This window comes from Gavialis gangeticus, unplaced genomic scaffold (genome assembly GCF_001723915.1).
Source record: "Gavialis gangeticus isolate Ggan-Ray unplaced genomic scaffold, GavGan_comp1, whole genome shotgun sequence".
Taxonomy (NCBI): Eukaryota; Metazoa; Chordata; order Crocodylia; family Gavialidae; genus Gavialis; species Gavialis gangeticus.
This window is the reverse complement of record NW_017729006.1, coordinates 18418852-18439941: the sequence shown is the minus strand read 5'-3', so window position 1 is coordinate 18439941 and position 21090 is coordinate 18418852. Positions and strand designations below refer to the sequence as shown.

Genomic DNA, 21090 nt, shown 5'->3' with positions numbered 1-21090 from the left:
TATATATATATATATATATACACACACACACACACACACACACACACACACACACACACATACACATACACATACATAAAGCCCTTTGACATCCTCTTGGAAAGTGCTTCAGAAATAAAATTGTTCCTTTTTTCTGAATATTCCACTATTAGAACATATTATAAGAAAAATATAGAACACGTTTTATATTTGTTTTTGCTGGGAGATATCTGAAATCCACTAGGTAATCATTTCCTGACTCTCTTTAAAGAGAAGATGCTGCATACTCATTGTACATTAATATGTTAAAGTAGAGAGGATAGTTAATGGAGCATACATAAAAAATTAACATGCAGTCTGCTTATAATTTTGCTGTAGGCATTGTGGTCTATTAGTTCAAATTATTTCATGGTCTGCATTGACTGTTTGATAGTCTTTATAGTATTGTATTTCTAAATTTTAATTAATTTCTGCCATTTTAAAAATATTAATTTACTTACTGTTCCACTCACTTGCCTCACATCAGTAAGTCAGACCTAGGAGTAATTTCCAAAGAAGTATTACATTGCTGTTTCTATTTAATAGCTTATTTATGTGAAGAGTTAGTCAAAGGCTAGGGTTCTGGGTCAGAGATTTTTGCAACAAAGACTTTTGAGCTGCATTGCTCCCTGAGTAACTTGTATGTTAAATACCTGTTGACAATTCTAATATAAAAATATATGTATCTTAATGTTTTTACAGCCTGGTTGAAGAGAGCAATCTTGTTCCAGTTCTTTTCCAAGTCATTCTGGTAAGAATGCATTCATTTTTATATTTAATTTTAACCAATTTTTAAATAAATGCGTTTAACATCATTTGAAATGCCCTGACTGAAAAGTTCTACTCATAACTATTTATTTTACTTGGACATGACTATATATGAGTCCTATGGCATTTTTTGGGTAGTTCAGCTTCATGGTATCTGTCAGTACATAAATCTCCAACTTACACAGGTATTTTTGTGGAATCTCACCAATGAGCAATAATTTTCTTTTATTTTACCTCCCATAATTTTTCCTTATTTTTACTTACCTTACCTCCACCAGCAAACTGTATTAGTTTTGGTTTCACTGCATAACCTCAGAAAACTGTCTCTGGATAGTTTGTTTATGCTGAAAATGCTATTACTGTTAACTCCTCATACCAGCTACTAAAGCTGTAGAGTGCCTGTACACACCACAGGTTTTAATCCTCATTAAATTAAATAGGTTTATAGAATTTAAATTTGGTGGTTGGTTTTTTTGGAGCATCGCATCAGCATTTGTATTTTTTCAGCCCAGAGAGGATGTCTGTGCAGTTACAAACTGATTCAGCCTAGGCAGGTTAGACTAACCTGCAAAGATTTAATCAATTCAGGCTTTTTGAATGTCTGTCTCTAGCTTTGAAGCATCCAGAAAACCTGCTTGTGCAAACAGTCATGTAGTTGCAGTGCAAGAAAGGGCAAAAAATGTGGTGTGTATGAAGGCCTGTAGTTTTCAAACTTTTTAGACTCAAGACACCCCTCATTAGACTGGAGACACCCCTCAGAAAATGTCAGTTCTTAGTTATCACTTGTTTTTTGACTACAGAAAAATAATGGAGCAGTTTTTCTATTGTAAAGAACTCAGGAAGACCGCAACAGGTCAGAATGTATTTAACACTAGGGATTCCTATTTGAAATTTCTGGCTTTATCTTGTGAATCATGTTTGTTTACCTAACAGCACTAACATTATGTAGCACCCTGTGGCATGCTTGAAAGGATCTCAAGGCACCACAAGTTGTAGAGTGGCACCCTGTTTGAGATTCACCACACTAGAGCCACATCTTTTGAGAAATGGTCAGGGAGTACATTTGGATAGATCATACAACACTAGTAGATGATTCATGCTACTGGAGTACTGAAAAAGAATCCCCAAAAATGCTACAGTTTGGGCTGGAAGGTGGGTACTGTGTTAACTACATGAGATGCTGCCAGTAGCAGATCCAGGAAACAGCACAGTTAGTGAAAAGTATAAGAGAACAATACAAAAAGAAGTGAGAGAGACTGGCTTCGATGATAATCATGTTTACATTTGATGTGCTGGATAACATGCAGTTTACCTTTCTTTTGTTTGAATGGGGTTACTGTACTTAAGCGAGACATTCCCTGCTGTAGTTCGTCCAGTGGTGCTATCTGAAAAGACAAAGAGACGAAAAATAATGAATTGCCATGTCCAATCACATGAGTGCTTAGCCGCGTCCAGTAGTTAGTTTCCAATAGTCGCCAGTACTAGGCCCTTCACCACTATAGACCTAAGCTACAGCCTTCCTTCTCTTCTGCTGCCACCCCTCCTCCCCCACTATTCTTATACATACAGTGCAGTTGTAACTGTAGAGTTCATTACAGGTGAATGGGGCAGTGGTGAATTTGGAGGTCCTTGTTAAAATGCTGATAGTCCAGTACTCTCCAGTCATTTCCAGCTCTTTACCATTACTTTTTTAACACTTTTCTTTTTCCCCACAAATTCATATGAGGTAAGTTCGGTCATGTCAGGGTGTTGATGAATACTAAATAGTGTGATTTATGCAAGGCAAGCAGATTGCATACTTTTTATTGTAAAATCCTTTGACATTCAATCTCATTTAGGTTAGTAGTTCATAAATGTAGTTCTGAATCGACTCTGATTTTTCCTCCTTAGGTTTAAGTATTTTCATCTTCACTGTTTCATTGCAGTGATTTATTTTACTGCCTATTATTATAAATCACTTTAATATCAAATACCTAGAAACACCCCTTTTTATTAAAAAAAAAATCTTTATTGATGACAGATTTTTTTCCAGTAGCATGAAGAATACTGCTATCATGACATTTTGTAATCATATGTATGCACAAATCTTTTAAAACAATTCTTATGTCAAATATTAACCACAAAAATACGCAGATAACATGAATACACAAATACCACTAATAGGTACATTACTAACCCAAATCCAAAGCAAGATGGGTTTTTTCCTTATTCAACATGGGGGCAGTAGAAAAGCCTAATCTTGGATTTCAGTACTGGCCTGGGGCAAGTGTGTGATACAGCTGCAGCTCTGAGGTGGGCCAGAGCTGAAGCTGTTGCCAGACCAGGGCCAGACCTGGAGCTCCCACTGCTGCTTTCTCCAGGCTAGGCCCTCAACTGCTGGCACTACCTGACCCAGGCTAAGTCCAGCCCCAGAGCTGCTGCCATTGCCTGCCTCAGACTAAAGTCAGGCCCAGCGCTGTCATGACTGCCTGTCCTGGGATGGGTCCTGAGCCAGAACTGCCGCTGGCCCTGCTGCTTGGCTGGGGTCAGGACTGCAGGTGGGGCCAAAGCTGCCAGGACCAGGACAACTGCCTGGCCAGGGCCAAGAGCACAGAGCCACAGTGGCTTTATTCCTTGGGTCAAAGCTAGAGCCAGAGTCAGAGCATGGGGAGGGCAGTCACCAGGGGGACAAGTGGTGAGGGTCAGGCCACCTGCTCCCCTGCTACTGCCTTCCCTGCTGCCGGGTATAGGGAATGAATTTAAGATAACCCTCCAATAATTAGATTCTATACATGCAAAACTATAGCAAATTTATAATTTTCCTTGTATAGACTGTAATGCAGGGGAGGGGGAGAATAGTCTTAAATTCCAAGTTACCTTGGCTTTGAGAAAATACAGTCATTTTGTTCCAAGTCCTATTTATAAATACTAACTAAATAATTATATATACTAACAAAAGGAATATACTATAATAGTTTCAAATATTTTATGCTAAGTTACCTAAGTACCGGAGTAGTACATGAACCTTAGCCTTCAGAACTGTGGCAGTTCATAGACATCCAACTGGTCACCTTGGCTTGGGGAAGGTATGGGGAGCAGCAGCTGCTCAGCTCCTATGGAGACCAAGAGAAGTCAAGCAGAAGGGAAGTGTTCAGGTATTCATTCCTACCTAAGAAGCCCTCTCATGCAGGTGAGATCTTCATCACTGCATGTCTCCTGAGACTTCATGAATACCTGCATACCCTGTTTCTAGTGGGAGAGAGGTATTTCCCTTGCTGGAAATAAAATGGCCAGGAATAGTCATAGATTTGGGGAAATTATATGTTTTCCCCCCAAAAAAGTACCCTTTATTCAAAATAGTATCTCTGGTATCTGAGGTCTGCTATGTGAAAGTGGAGAAATTGGAATCAATTGGTAACTTTATTTTCATTGTACAGTTTGATCTAATATGATCTACAAGTTGGTTTTGGAGAATAAGATACCTCAAGTCACTTGAAAATGATTGCTGCATCTGGTGGTCCATTGAAACTTAGGTTGTGTCTTCTACTGCAAAGCTTGAGAAACAAATCATAGCTTTTAGGGGAAAATTACTCTTTCTTCAGCCTGTCCCATTTTTCTAAGAAGAGACAGTTGCATGTATGTGGCATTTGGGCTCTGAGAGAATGCCACTTAGGGGTACCCAAATGGTTTAAGATCAGAGGTACCTGAGACTGTTAAGGCAGAGCAGTTGTTTCCCTGTCTGACCAATTCCAGTCAGCCAAGGAAGTATTTTAAAGAAATCCACATGTGTTAGTAATAAACCTGCTCTTTTTTTGGCCAAGAGGTCAGACTGAGAGCTGTTTATGACAGCTTTTGTTCTCTGTGACCTCTGTTTTTGATGAGAAAGAAAGAAGCAAATGTTTGTAATAAACAGTTCACCCTTGCTGACTTTGGAAAATAATCTGTAAGCAGTAGTAAAACAAAAAAGATGTCAAAGCATATTCCAAGTATTTTGTGTTTCTGTTGCTTGTACACAAACATACTATGTGGTCAATCTGGATGGAAATGGAGTAGGGAAACAGTTCCTACTGGCATGGCAACGGATAGGAATTCAAATATAAGTACAATAAGCAGTAAGTTATTAACTCAAATATTGCTCTTACTCTGAAGATCTAAAAACACCTCATACACACAAGTCTTGCCACTTCTGACATTGACACCAAAGCTGATTGGTTAACTAGTCTTTGGATATGTCTATACTTCAGGCCCAGTCCCAAAAGGCAGGATAGATTGGTTCATACTGAGCTCCATGTTAGGTTAAAGCTAGCCTGAATTTCTTTATGCTACTAGTGTGAAGCCACCTCTTTTGAGATTAATCAAAACCCAGTATTCATGTCTTTAAGCCTAGTTTATGACTTTCTACATTACCCAAGGGTCCCATGCTTACTACATGAACTGTGCAACACAGCTTATGGTAAGAAAATTCCACCAATTGCATGGACATAGATAGGCATCTTAACGTCTAGAGTGAATGAATGAGAACTCAAAAATGGAAAATGTCTTGAGAAATTAAGCCTTGTAATATCAGTCCCTCCTAAGGTATGTCTGTGTTGCAAGCAAAGGTGTGATTACAATGTAGGTATGCATATCTATACTAGCCTTTAGCTAGCATAAGTAACTAGAATGGCAAGACATGGCAGCACAAGGACCCTGGGAATGTGCTCGGGTTCCTAACCACTGTTGAACTCCACACTACTTCACCTCCACTGTTCTTGTTAACCATGTTTGCTAAATTAACACATACCTGCTATATAGTTACACCTTCGTTTTGCTATGTATCATTAGTTTGTTAATGGGCTGGAATCAAGATACTAGTAAAATTTGGTTGCATTCAAGAGAGAATTCAGTTGCTCTTCTAAAATTCTGCAGTAGTGGCAAATTGTATATGCTTTCATATATGCACATAAGATGGGAATAAATTACTTTCTATTTCTTAAATATAACTGAAGTGACAATGTTTACCAATTCAGTGATTGGTGATTAATTTTGAAGACTAACTAATGGAGACTTGGTATTTGTTTTGTAGATAATTAATTTGTAGAGCTTCCAGTTCAGCATTTTTATGAATGCTAAACTCTATCAAGATTTTAAGGAAAAATATTGTAAAAGAGAGTTTTCCTATACAGAAGCAAAGAGATTTAGTGACAGTGATTATGATGTACCTTGAAAAATATAGGATAAGGAAAAACAGCGTAAAAACTGTCAAAGATTTGTCTTATTTTGAAATTAAAACTCAAGCTTTCAATTTACAAACATCTGTTAGCAACATAGACTACCACTGAATTTAGTTCATTATTTTAAGTTATGAATGGTGTCAGTTGGTACATTGTAAGTGCTGTGAGGGCAGAAGGGATTATAGCAGAAAAAGAAACCAACTAGAAAGTGTAAAATAAAGTGTTGTTTTATGCTGTGTCTTATACTATCAAATGCCCTCCTGTTAGCTTTTTCTGCTACATTCAAATTCATTTGTGCCTCAATATCAGACATTTGTGCCAACATTAAACTTATGAGCCAGATCAACTGTCTAATTCAATATCAGTGTTTTGAATGTATAAAGTATAAGCTACTATTCAGTATCAGAATACTGTTATAAACTCTGCATAATAGTGTTACAAATGTATTTTGCCGCCACATTTGTATAATATATATTTGCATTTTAGAATTATTGCCAACATTTTGTTAAGTAACCAGCAATAATGTCATTTTTATATTATTTTCTACTCTACCTTCCTTTCTGAGTAGTTCTTATTATAGTCACTGGGGGAGAAAAAATCAATCAGAATTAAAGACCTTAAATAGAAACTGCACACATTGTAAAAAGTGTTGTTTATCTGCCCTTACTTTAGGGCTATCTGACTGCAAAGTATTGCATACAAAAGAAATCCTATAAAGTTGGTGAAATTGTATTTTTTATGTAGATAAATTTTAATACAAAAGCTAATGATATTGGTGATTAGGAGCTCAGCACTATTCTTTTTTTTAAAGACGGATAGCAACTGTATACCTACCCTATTAGAAATTTTAGTGTAAGTTTTAATGTACTAGCTTTTCAGAGTTCAGTTTGTGTTATTAAACAGGTTTTATACGGTGCTGTCCTTTAAAGGCCAATGCCCTCATTAAAATGTATAGTGATATAGCTGGAATTTAACGTGTATCCTTGTATTGAAAATGTATTTCTAATGGGACTGAAGAATTATTTGTTGCAAGCTCTCTTTTACAAATGTAATATTGTTTAGTACAAATAGGGTGCATCTACACATGCAATTAATAAACAGTAATAAACTCAGGTGCATATTGCTCCTGAGTTTATTGCTCCTGGGTGCTGCATTTGAACATGTGCCCAGGACCACAGCACGTTGAGCTGTGTTGGAGCAGCCCCTGCTGGCAGCTCTGCCCTGGCTCAACATGCTGTGGAGGGGCATCACCCACATTAAAGCACTCTTATGCCCCAGCCAGCACTGTCAGTGTCTAAACATGCATGGGTGCAGAGGGAAAACTCTGCCATAGGATAGTACTTGTGTTTACAAGTACTAACCTATGGCGGAGTTAATTAGTTTACTCCATCCTAATAGCACTGCACATGTAGATGCTGAGGCATTTACTGTGGAGCCAGTTAGGCAACTACAGTAAATGTCTCGTGTAGATGCTGTGGGCATGCCTAAACTGAGCAATCTAACTTTGTCTTAATTTATCTAAAATTATATTTCATTCTATTGAAAGTACTGTGAAAGTAGTTTGTATACTTCAAAGTTTGTTTGATGTTTGTAATTTACTTTTAATGTAAAATTATTAACAACAGCTTTGAATAATGATTTAGTCAAAATCTTTGATCTATCCAAAATACCAATACACCGTGTCTTATTTTAAAAAGACTCCAGATTTTCCACTGAAATTCTTTCATTTTGTAGTTCTCAAAAATATACTTTAGAAAGCTGAAAAGAAAATCAGATCAAAACAGCTACAGAACAATTCTGTTCAATATTCACCTTTTGGTTCTTATTTTTCTGATGTTTATCTAAGTTTGAGCTTTTATATTCATTATTGGTTTTGGTGGCATAATTCATTATTTACATCTCAAAAAGTTAATTCATTCCTTGGAAGTTTTAAACCCATTGCAAAACTAAAACAAATGGAGCATTTACCATAGAAAGTCTTTTCAAAGATGTTTTTTAAATCCAACAGTGTGATTCCCCACAATTGTCTCACTTTTTAAAATGGGAGGGTTAGATTTGAAGACCAGTCTGGATCCTGACCCTGCAGTGAAATCCTTCATTGCAGGTCCTTATTCCTGAGAAGAGCCCTTTGAAGTCCATGGGACTCTACATGGGAGGTACACATGTGTGGATGCACTCTTTTTGTATGGGGCAAGATTTGAGTCTTTAAAATTGTGCTTCTTTAAACCAGGAAATTTAGTTTATATCACTATTTAATAATATAATATATATAAAACCACTAAGATTTGTGAATAATTAAGTGGGAGTACCTCATTCTCCTATTCTGTACTTTTTATTGATGACCATGGTGCTGTATCTTAACTTGAATTGTGGATCATATCTTTTAATTGTCTATGCAGTACTGGTGTCTGTTGCATATAGGCATGTAATAGCTCTCAAAAGAACTAGGTAATTGGGTAGACAGGTTAATTTGCATGGGAAATCTTTGGCAGTTACATTGACATAGACAGCTACAGTTCTACTTTATAATTCCTCAAGCAGACATTTTATTGCAGTATGTGAACTGTCTTTTATTTTTGTTTTAGTTTTGTTTTTGCTTACATCACTGGGATGTGAACAAGGGTATTGCTGCTGCAATTTGTGATAAAATAAGGTAGAAAATCTACCTGCTCCAGTTTTTGTATAAACAATGTTGTGGAGTTTAGCCCAATTTGCAAAATTGGTATAAAAGGGTAAATGCATTGAGAGAAGTAATAGGACACTCATTGGTCCTTCCATTCCCTGTAGCCTCTCTTAAACTTTGGGAATATAGGTAGACAGACTTTTCAAGGGATTGGTTTGGAAAAGGATGTCAGGACTCGGTTACTCCTGAGGTGAGTTCAGTAGATGGGATTAAAAAGTTCATATCCTTCTTCTAGGCTGGTAGGTCATTCAGCTCCCAAGCCAGCTCAGGTTGCCTGCAAGAAAGCATGCTTGTCTCTGGCCCACACACTTAGCTGCAGGTCAGACTGGAGTGCAACTGATGTAGTAGAGTTGTAAAACTATTTTCACTAGGAAGCTGCTGGCATCTGCTGCCCTGGCAGTTCCTCATAGAGAATACAGCTGATAATATCAACGACGAATCTTCACATGTGAGTGCCATGTGTATTTCCACATTACAGACTGCAGTATAATGTAGAGATATATGAGAGAGTTTTTTAAATGGACTGTCTTGCCTTCTTGAAGCAATCTAGCTGCAACAATACAGAGCCAAGTATGAGGTATCTTAACCATTGAGAAGCCAAGTAAGTGATTTTGACAGCTTTAGATTTTTGTGTTTTCTCACCTGAGAATCTTATACACTGACCTGATTACTAAAATCTGAATGCTTAAAATGTTTTTATGGTCTCTCTAAGACCATAAAAAAGGGCCCAAATGACTAATTACTTTTGAAAATTAAGGTTTGAATCTCTCTTCCCCTCATCTTTTCTAATTCCAGACAAGAGATGAAAAACATTTCACAGGAGTATTGTGATAAGTTCATTTATATTTGAAAGATCTGCAATTTTTATGGCAATAAATGGCACAGAAATGCTGATAAATAAACCCATTCCATTTTACAGAGATATGCTTGTAAAGATTAGAGGAGCGTGCTAGAAACCATTTTAATAATGTTATATAGCTGTATTTGTAACAGAAGGGGATGACTTTTGGACAAAAAAAAGATACAAAAATGAATATTATTATATTCTCTACCCCGCAAAAATATGTTTCAAATTCTTCCTCTCCTGTAATTGTGCATAGGATACTTTGGAATGTATGTATATATGTATATGCATTTCTGAAGACAGAATATAATCCACCATCTTTATCATAGGTTGTATAGAGTACGATCATAAGCAAGCAGAGCAGGAAGGAGCCTCACAAAATTATTTAACCAGCCCCCTGCCTCAAGAAACATCCCTGACTAAACCATCCCAGCCAAGTTTCCAGTTTCTGTAGATAACCTGCTCCAAAGCTTGCCTACCATTGAAAGAAAGTTCCTCCAAATCTCCAGCCTAAATTTCCCCTGCTGTAGCTTGAGGCATTGCTCTTAGTCTTGTCCCTATAGCCACAGGGAAAAGCCCATCTCCATCCTCTCTGTAATTGCCCTTCAGGGATTTGGAGACTCTTATCAGATCCCCCCTCAGTCTTCTCTTCTTAGATAGGGACAGAAGTTGCACATAAACCAGTTTAAGTGATCAGAAACTGATTTAAACCTGTAACAGAATGGAAGCTCAGTGCATACAAACCAGTTTCAAAATGGCTGAAGCTGGTTTAATTAAGATAAACCTGGTTGAATGTAGAATCAAACTTAACTGATTTGGGTCAAACCAGTTATGAAACTTCTGTCCCAGACCCCTTCCTGGTTCAAGTTAATCCACAGTCCCTCAGCATGCTTTCCAGCCCTGGTCTGGGTGGTGCTGTCTGCTCCAGAGACCAGGGCCAACCTGGCCCCCCTGGTCCCTAGCTGCAGCAGTAAGGGCTGGCTAACAAGGGCACGGGAGGGGGAGGGAAGCCTGCCTGGGGATGCAGCCCAGTGTACAGTGTAGAGGACTGGCCCCTCCCCCCCCCCAGACAAATCCTGGCTGGGTTCTGGGGCCAGGGAGGAGGGTTAAACACCCGTTCCCCAACTCACTCACTGCTGGCTGCAACTGTGTACTACAAATCCCAGAGGCAGCAGGAAGAGGAAGTGATGAGAAACCCTGCATTTTCCTACTGTTGTAATTCTGGACTGCAAATCCCAGAGACCTTGAGGGGAGCAGGAAGAGGAAGTGAACACACAGCCAGAGAACCATGTTCTAGCATCCCCCAGCCCTCCCTCCCCCTCTAGCTTCTGGCCTGAGCTACTGCAGACATGTGGCTGCGTTTCCTGAATCAAAGGTAAATGTCTATTCACTTCTGTTTCAATTTAATCTGTGCAGTTTAACCTGCAAAGACTGAATCAGTTCAGCCTAAAGGCCTAAAGGCTGAATCAGATAGCCTGACTGTCTGTACCTAGACTGACAGACTGAAAAACACTAGTTCTTGCCACCCAGACCCCTAATCAATTTTGTCACTCTTGGCTGGGCTCTTTCCAAACTCTTCACATCCTTCTGGAAGTGTGGGGCCCAAAACTGGACACAGTACTCCAGGTGAGACCTCACCAGTGCTGAATAGAGTAGAAGAATCACTTCCTTTGATTTGCAAAAGACTCTCCATTTCATAGAGCCCAGGATGTTAACCTTTTTTTGCAACAAGAGCACACTGTTGGCCTATATCCAGCTTATGGTCTCCCATAACCCCCAAGTCCTTCTCTGCAATACTGCAGCCTAGCCACTCATTCCCCAGTCTGTATGTATGCATGCAGTTATGCAGTTATTTCATCCCAAGTGCAGGACTTTGCACTTGTCCTTGTTGAGTCTCATCTGATAAATTATGGACTATTTCGCTAATCTATTCAGGTCATTCTGAATCTCACTCCTACTCTCTGGAGTATCTGCAGTGCCATCCAACTTGATGTCATCCGCACATTTGCGAAGCGTGCACTTGATCCCATCATCCAAATCATTAATGAAGATATTAATTAAAACTGGGCCCAGGACAGACCTCTGGGGATGCCCACTTGATGCCTCCTCCCAACTAGACATTGAACCATCGATAACTACTCATTAAGCATGATGATCCAACCATTTTGCCATAGTACTTTCATCTAGTCTTTCTTTCCTCATATTGTTAATTAAAATGTTATGAGACAAGTGTCAAAAACCTTGCTAAAGTCAAGGTATATCACATCCACTGCTCTCCCCCCATTCACAGGGCCTGTCATCTTATAGAAAGAAATCAGGGTGGTCAGGCATGACTTGCTTTTGGTGAATCTATACTGGCAGTTCCTGATCACCTTTTTCTCATCTAGGAGCTTCACAGTGGATTCCCTGAGGACCTGCTGCATGATCTTTCCATGCCAGGTACAGAGGTCAGGTTGACTAGTCTGTAGTTCCCTAGATTATTCTTCTTCCATTTGTTAAAGATGGGCATTATATGTATTCCTTTTTCTGGTCATCTGGGACTTCACCAACTTCCATGAGCTCTCAAAGAGGATAGCCAATGGCTCCAAAATTACCGTGGCCAGTTCCTTCGGTACCCTAGAGTGCATCCTGTCCAGACATGCCAACTTGAAAGCATCTAGGTTTTCTAAGTACTCCCTAACCTGTTCTGCCATTACTCTAGTCTGTTTTCTTCCCCCTTTCCCTATCCTTTGTATTTAAATTACTTTATTCCTTTCTCTTTAGTACCTCTGGTCTCTCTCTCTCTCTCTCTTTGCTGGCAACCGTGCTTATCATCTGATAACTGCCCCTGTTTGTAAAAACTCACTTTAATGGCAAGTGAGTTAATCTATTTAAAGCCTACAGAAATTGGTCTCTATGGATGCATCTACATGTCACCCTACTGTGATGCAGCATTGCACTACATCGCTGTATGGCACACTACAGTGATGTAGTGAACACATGGATCTACATGTGATCACCAGCTATGTTGCCACAATGGTGCACTCCCCAGTTATAGCGCATAACTACATCATCATAGTGGCAAAATCTGACTGTGCATTGTATGCATAGTAACTGTCCATGTTGTGCCATGCTTTAGTACTTCCAAAAGGAGTATTAAAGCAAGGTGCCATAGCAATGTTGTAGTATGGCGAAGTGTAGACATGCCCTATATATAGGTGCTTATAATTTGCTATGTATTTTAATTATACTAGATAATAGGGGTGTGCAAAACGGGTCATATTCTATTCAGATTTGGCCTGAATCAGGGACAGTGATTCAATTTGTTAATTTGGATCACTGTCCCCGATTTGATTTGGCTGAATCTGAATCTGAAGATTCAATGCCAATTCAGAAAATCAGCAATTTGGCCATAGGCACAGCTTTAAATGGGTTTTTTTCTACATACCTCAAGGTACCAGGTACAGCTCATGAACTTTGTGATGGTGGGGTGGATGGAGCATCCCACAGGAGCACAGGGGCCCCTCACATGCTTGGCAGTGACCCAGAAGTGGACTGGAAGTACTTCCGGGTCCGCTGAGGAGCATGCTGGGGGGCCCCCCATGTCACTCCCAGTTCGGTGATCGGCTGTGGGGGGGACCTCAAATACCGCCCCCCCCCCGGACCCAGGAAGCAGCAGTTGCTGAGCTGGGGGGGGAGGAAGGGGGCTCCTCAGCATGCTCTCCAGTGGACCCGGAAGTGGACTTGAAATGCTACTGGTCCACTTCCAGGTTTGCTGCCAAGCATGTTGGGGTGCCTTCTGTGGGATGTTCCATGTGCCTCACCATCACAGCATTCATGAGCTGCCTGCTACCTTGAGGTATGTAGAAAAAACATTTAGAGCTGTGTCTATGTCCGAATTGCCAAATCTTCCCAAATTGATCTGGAGAGATTAAAGGGTCTCCTGATTCAATTCAGAGATTCAGTCACTGAACTGGGTTGAATCTCTGCTGAATCAAAACAGGGACCGAAGCTTTGCACAACTCTACTAGATAACTAAGTTTCTTAATTAGACAAAGGAACCACTAAAAGACTTTAGAGAACTCTTAATTTATTAAATAAAAACGTGTGGTTTTTTTTCAGGCTTTGCCCTATAAAAGTAGATTTTTTTATGGATAATAAACATGTATTGGTTGCTTTTATTGATTTTTAAAGCTAGCCATAAGACAGGGGAATAAGAAATCCCAGAGGATTTCACAGAGGAATAAGAAACAGACAGGTATACCAGTATGTGCTTTGGAGAAATGGAAACTATAGTTGCTGCTGATGACATCAAAACTTGCGTTCTCAGTCTATTTCTAATGTCATCTCAGTATCATATCTTTTTGATCTCTCAGATTATAATTAATTTGTTTTCTTTCATTAGGATTAAGCTGTAAAAAAGCATTACTTCTTGTTTTTATTTTGGAAAAGTTCGTATGTTAGTCACAAGTGATCAGTCCTCACCAGTATAGCATAACATTTTCTAGGTCATCTTGAAAAATAAAGAATTTGTTATCTGTGGTAGGTATTTCTTTGAACTATATTACATAAACATTGCTGGGCCTTGCACTCATGTGTTTCTTTCGGTCTGTGGCAGTTTATCATTTTATTGCTCTATCCAAAAGGGGAAGGGCTTTTCACTATATTGCTCTAAAGTGACATACAATTATATATTGAGACCTCCATTTTGTTCCTTTTTCAAGAACCACGTAACTGTTTTATTTGTGAACCTAATCCAAGGGAGAATGGAGACAGAGTTTGTACATGTTAGCTGTATGTGTAAAATCAGAACATGCTTTGGATAACCATTATTTTTTGCCTTTTGTTGATGACTGAAAACATCCAAAATGGGTGTTTAGTATATATTCACAATAACCCAAAGCTAAGTAACGGTTGGTTGGGGTTTGAAAAAGGCTTGTGTTGTGGTTGAGTTAAGGAATTGGAATAGGGATTCCTATAATTATAATATAGTCTCAGAACTGTAGGCATTCAAATCAGCAAAGCCAGACTGAGACCTTGCACCAGCTCACTACAATACCAAGCCCTGGACAAGGTCAGCAGGAGGCCCTCTGGTTGTCACCTACAGCCCCCCCGGCTTGAACACCTTAGAAACATTATTAATGTCCGTCAACCACTCCTGGAGAAGGTAGCTACTTGGAACAAACCTGTCCTAGTTTACAGGAGGTCTCCCAATGTCTAGCAACATCTCTCGAGCAAGAAGCTACCGAACTCTCATTCTTAGCAAGGCATTGGGCCTTTCAGCAAACCCAGATGCCTGCTTTGTCCTAGCATCATTACAGACCTTGTCATCACTGGACCAAATAATACAGATCATAACATCCAAGGTTCATTCACCTGCAACTTTACCAACGCCATATGTGCCATCACCTGCTTATAGTGCTCCTTAGCTGTCTAGATTGGCAAGAAGGGGTGTTCCATATGTGAAAGGGTGAGTGAACACCAATTTTTCATCAGCTCCAGAAAGACACAAAAACCTGTGTCCAGACACTTTGGAATGTCCCCAGACATTTCATCATTGACCTCAGAGTAGCTGTTCTTGGGCAGCAAACATTTAAAAACTGATTTGAATGGGAAATTGTGGAACAAGAAATACTCTATGGACTAGATTGTGTTAAGAATTGTTTAAACGAGGGCTGTGGAGTCTTATCCTATTGCCTGTATTTGCTTTTGTGACTCCTTTCTTCCTATAGGTTCTTTGCTTATTTACCACTCCTAGAACTATCCCCTCCCCCCCGCTTCCTCCTTTTTATATTCAAATCATCCTCAATTCTATATATAGTATAAGCTTTATGAGCTGGAGTTCATAGGTACTAACCTAAATTGTGTGTACTAGGTACTAACCCTAATTTAGTTAGTCTGTAAGGTGCAATTCTATCCTGCCTTGTATTTTAAATATTGTCAATGAACAACTAGAAGAGGGACACCTTTCTAATGAGGTATATTTATTAAAAATAGTGTACTTATGTACTATAACCAAGGAAGAAGGGAAAACAGCTTTGGAGTTAAAACTAATTAAAAGTGGTAACTTACTTAATTTTTTGTTGGAAAGTTAAATAAATGGTTAGAAAATTATAGTTTCAGAAGCTGCTGGTTCAAAGCTATGGGACTAACCATTAAATTGTATTCAGAGGAGACTAAATTTAATTCTTTATGGGCTTTGCTTTTCAAATAGTTGGTGACTAGCACAGCATATTTCTTTTTTACTTTAAAAAGAAACTGTTATGTTTAAGAGTTAGCAGCACATGGAAGGATTTACTATAATGACTTTCTGTACTCCAGGCAAGACAATTCTATTATATATTGATCATTTTGGAGCTGTATATTTCTTGGTCTTAAATGCAGAAGATCACAATGTATTCTTGTATCAGAAGTGCCCTGTTAAGCAAAAGTTTGTTTTTTATTCTCAGGAAGATTAAAATGTTATGATGAAAAAAATCAGAACTAATTAACAGAACTATTGATTTATTCTCAAGTTGAAATCAATACATTGGGCCCTAAAAACAAAGACGTGCTAACACAGATTAATAGTTTGTGCTATCTGTGTAGATGCAGCATTAGGTTCCATCACAGTAAAAATTAAGGGCAAAATGTTAATCCATTTTGATGTTCACACTGTCCTTTTACGTACGTAAGAGAAGCAGTGTGTAATGCAGCCTGAAGCAACTTGCTCTGTACCAGCAGGTTGGCTGTTATAACTCTGATGGTACATCTCTACTTTCTTTTTCTCTAGCACAAAAATGGATTTTTACTACCAGTTGGTGATTAGTCCCAGATGCAATATAAGCTTTTAAAGTTCTATATTTCAGTATTTTTATAGTGTACTTCTACTTGTTTTCATACTTTTACCCAGATATAACATGTTGTTAATCCTGTTTACTTAGTTCTGAGTGTTTTCACATAGACAAAAATCTAGAAATGATTCTTAAGTGCTGTATATCACATCATTTTTATTAATGAAGGGTTGCAGAAAACTGTTTAAAGATTAAAATTCAAATTAATAGATGCTTTGAGATACACCTATGATTTTTTTGCACAATTCATAGGCAACAAATCAGACCTTGAGGGCCAAATTCTAAATTGCGTGTACTGTACTGAGTCAAGGATCTGAGTTTACTGTGTATATTTTACTAAAACACACAGTAAAATCTGGTTAATTTGTCACTCCAAGAAGAATGGTAAATGATGACTAATTATCCACGAGTGACTCAATATCCATAGCCATTTTCAATTTTTCATTGAGATTTTTTTTGCATGCCAGATCAAGACACAGTAAAAATATTTTTTCGTAATTTATAATGAAGAAAAAGTGCTACAAAAAATGCATATTGTATGAACCCTGCCCTAGCATAACAGAATTGTGGTAGGATCAGAGTGTTATTGTAACCACGATAGCTGAAGAAATATTCCGAAATTGGAATATGTTTCTCAAGTGGAAAGGCTGATTTTCTTCACTGGAGTAGAAGTATGGAGACACTTTACTTATAATGCCTGCTGCTTCTCCCTGCCCAGGAAGCAGCAGAGATGAAGTCCAGTTTTAATCTTCATACCGCTCCTGAATTGACAGGTTTTTGGCTACTTTTCATAGATTCATAGATGCTAGGGTATGAAGGGACCTCAACAGATCATTGAGTCCAACATCCTGGGCAGGAAAGAGGTCAAATTCCTATCCAGCCTTCTCTTAAAGACCCCCAAAGTAGGGGAGAGCACCACCTCTCTTGGAAGCCCATTTCAAATTCTGGCCAGCCTTATGGTGAAGAAGTTCTTTTTAATGTCCAACCTAAATCTGTTGTCTCAGTTTGTGGCCATTGCTCCTTGTTACCCCAAGAATTGTTACACTAATGAACAGAGCATCTCTGGTTCCTTGCTACACCCCCGTCATGAATTTGTAGGTGGCCACAAGATTGCCTCTCAGTCTTCTCTTGTGGAAGCTGAAGAGATCCAGGTCCCTTAGTCTCTTGTCATAGGGCTTGACCTGAAAACCCTTAACCATACAAGTGGCCCTCCTCTAGACCCTCTCAAGGTTATCCACATCCTTCTTAAAGTACAGTGCCCAAAACTGGATGCAGTACTTCAACTGTGGTCTTACCCATGCCACATAGAGGGGAAGTATCACTTCCTTGGCTCTATTTGTCATGCATCTATTAATCCATGATAAAGTGCAGTTAGCTTTGCTGATGATTTTGTTACACTGATGTCTTGTGTTCATCTTGGAGTCCACTGTAATTCTGAGATCCCTTTCTGCTTCTGTGCTGCTGAGAGGGTTACTTCGCAGCCAGTAGGTGTGCTGTATATTTTTACCCCCTAGGTGCAGCACTCTGCATTTTGCAGCACTCTACGTCCTAGGTGCGGCACTCTGTCCTTGTTGAGCTGCATTCTATTGTGTTCTGCCCACTTTTCCAACCTGTCCGGGTTCGCGTGCAATCGTTCCCTGCTCTCTGGTGTGTTCAATTCCCCCCACAATTTAGTGTCATCCGCAAACTTGGACAGAGTACACTTCATGCCCACATTCAAGTCACTGATGAAGACATTGAAGAGTACAGGTCCAAGGACCGAGCCCTGCGAGACCCCACTGCCCACATCCTTCCAGGTTGATACTGACACATCCACCACCACGCTCTGAGTGCAACCCCCAAGCCAATTTGCCACCCACTAGATTGTGTAATCATCTAAGTCAGAGCCTCTAAATTTATTTATGAGAATGGGATGAGTTACTGTATCAAAGGCCTTCCTAAAATCCAAGTAAATGACATTCACCTCTACTCCTGTGTCTAAGCTTTTTGTGACCTGGTCATAAAAAGAAACCAGATTAGTCAGGCATGATCTACCTGCTGTGAATCCATACTGGTTGCCCTGCTCTATATTTTTCCCACTAGACTCACACAAATATGATCTTATTATTAAAAAATTATTAAAAAATTATTAAAAAATAATAATTTTTTTCAAAGATTTTTACAAGGATAGAGGTGAGACTAACTGGCCTGTAATTACTTGGATCCTCCTTCCTCCCCTTCTTGAAAATAGGGACCACATTAGCCCTTTTCCAGTCCTCCGGGACCTGATCTGAGTGCCATGAGTGCTCTAACAGCCATGCCAGTGGTTCTGCTATGACACCAGCCAATTCCTTCAGTACCCTTGGATGCAGCTCATCTGGGCCTGCTGACTTCAATGCATCCAGTATATCCAAGTGACTCTGCACCAAGTCAGTGTCAACAGTTGATGGACTGATGTTCCTCTGATGCTCATCTAAGAACCCATTAGGAGACTTATATTGACCCTTGTTCAGGAACACTAAGGCAAAGAACTCATTGAAAAACACAGCCTTGTCCCCCCTGTCTGTCACTAATTGCATATGCTTGTTCAGTAGGGGTCCTATACTGCCCAGTGCCTTCCTTTTACTCCCTACATAACCTAAAAAAAGACTTTTTGTTGTCTTTAATTTGTGTTGCCAGCCTCAGCTCTGTAGTTGCTTTGGCCTTTCTAACTGCCTCATTGCAAGTATGGGCCAAATAGATATACTCCTCCTTGGTAGCTTCCCCCAGCTTCCACTGCCTGTATGCCTCTTTTGCCCTTAGGCTTCCCTGGATTTCTCTGTTTAGCCAAGGAGGTTTTTTGGCCCCTTTGCCCCCTTTCCCACACAATGGGATCATTTCCCTCTGTGCTCAAAGGGTCACTTCCTTTAGGAACAATCACCCTTCCTGGACTCCCGTCTTGCCAATGCTCCTATCCTGCAGTGCATCATAACTAAACTCCTGAACACACTGAAGGCATAACTAAACTCCTGAACACACTGAAGCTAGCCTTCCTAAAGTCAAGTATTTCCACCCTACTAGTTATCTTTCCCACCCAATGCCGTATAGTGAATTTGATTGATTGATGGTCACTGTTCCCAGGGTGACCACAAATCTGCAGCTTCCCTACCAGGTCATCCCCCATAGTTAACACCAAGTCCAGTAAGGTATTCCCCCTAGTGAGACCATATACCTCCTGTGTTAGGTGAAGGTCCTGTATGCAGATTGAGAACCTACGTGAATGGTTGGATTTGGTTGACTGTTCCTCCCAGCAGATGTCAAGGTAGTTTAGGTCCCCCTCGACAGCCACATCCCTAGACTATACAGCCTCTGAGAGCTGCCTCAAGAATTCCAAGTCTAGTTTTTCCTCTTGATGTGATGGTCTGTAGCAGACCTCCACCACCAAGTCCCTTTGCCCCCAACCTCCATGTATCCTAACCCACAAGATGTCAACTTTTTCCTCCTCTGATCCTGTTTTGATTAGAGTAGATGTATAGCGCTCCTTAACATAGAAATCACACCCCCCTTTTCTCCCTACTCTGTCCCATTTATACAATCTATAGCCCTCAATGCGTACTGCCCAGTCATGGGTGGGGTTCCACCAAGTTTTCCTTAGCCCCACTAAATCAAAGTTACTGTTTGCAAGCAGGAGCTCGAGTTCTTCCTGCTTGTTCCTCATGCGCCTAGCATTAGTATAGAGGCACTTGAGCCTTCCAAATGGTGCCTTTGGTGCCTGTCCCCTCCCTTCCCCCCTCCCCCCGGACCAGTTGTATAATTGGGGAGAAATTACTGGACCAGTTGTATAATTGGAGAGAAAATAGATAAACTTTGAGCACAAAGTGCCATTCTTCAGTGCTAGGTGAGAATATGAGAATTGTATTATTAAATAGGGCCCCTGCCTCATTACTGAGAAGGGGGAGGGAGCCCAGGGCCCACTGGCCAGCCCAGCCCCTTTGAACAGACATAATGGTAAAAGGGACCTAAATAAAATGGCTACATGCCACAGATGCGTAGGCAGTAATTGGCAGGCCTGGAAGTAGAGAGCCAGATGACCCAGGGAAAGGCTCAAAAGACCCAGGTTTCACCCAAAAGGGGTAGTTTGACTGTAGGATCTGCGGGAGGCAGAGGTCTAAGGGACAGCCAGTCTATATCGCCTGGAGGAAAGGACTGTGTACCACAGAAGGGCAGAAGAAACCCTGTGCTGCAAGCAACACAAGATAAGTACTTTGCACCTTTTGCATTTTTGTTACCCTGGTGTGAGAATTAACCCCGGCAGGGGAGCTTGTATTTGACAAGCCTTCTGTTTGGAAGCATATGCTCATGTTTTGATTTATGTTTGAACCAGAGGACCTGGGTGGCTGTAAGGGGTGGATTGGAGGCCCCTAGGGTGCAGGAGAGGCACTCAATCTAGCCCACTCCTAGAGGGCTGGGGCCCTAGGGTGTTGTGTGTGGGCAGTAGCTCAAATATGTTGCAAAAGGGAGGACTGTGGCATGTCAGAGGACTGGGCATCTGGCACCAAGACTGGAGTGCAGTGTAAACTCCATGTCCTTACCTAGGGGCCAAGTGGCCCAGAGCCCACAGAGGGCTTCAATGGGGGCCAAGAACCTAGGGTCCTGGTGCAGTGGACCCCAAGTCACAGGCGCCAGCCAGAGTAACAATGAGCCAAGGCCTGGAAGGGCCTGAGATGAGACCTACCCCAAACTCCACATCTACCTCCTAGGGCAGCCTTCCTACTAACATATAACATCAAGTCATGGCAGGCAAGATAAGCATGA

At 40.3% G+C, this 21090-nt stretch overlaps 1 protein-coding gene across 2 annotated transcripts in view; it reads left to right on the top strand.

The window, feature by feature from the left end:
* Positions 1-21090, top strand: part of ULK4 (unc-51 like kinase 4) — a 556180-nt gene that overhangs the window by 316845 nt on the left and 218245 nt on the right. For both annotated transcript variants that reach the window (XM_019508899.1, XM_019508898.1), the window contains exon 31: positions 721-769. In XM_019508899.1, coding sequence (XP_019364444.1) covers positions 721-769 — 49 coding nt within the window. The remainder of the gene's footprint in view (positions 1-720; positions 770-21090) is intronic.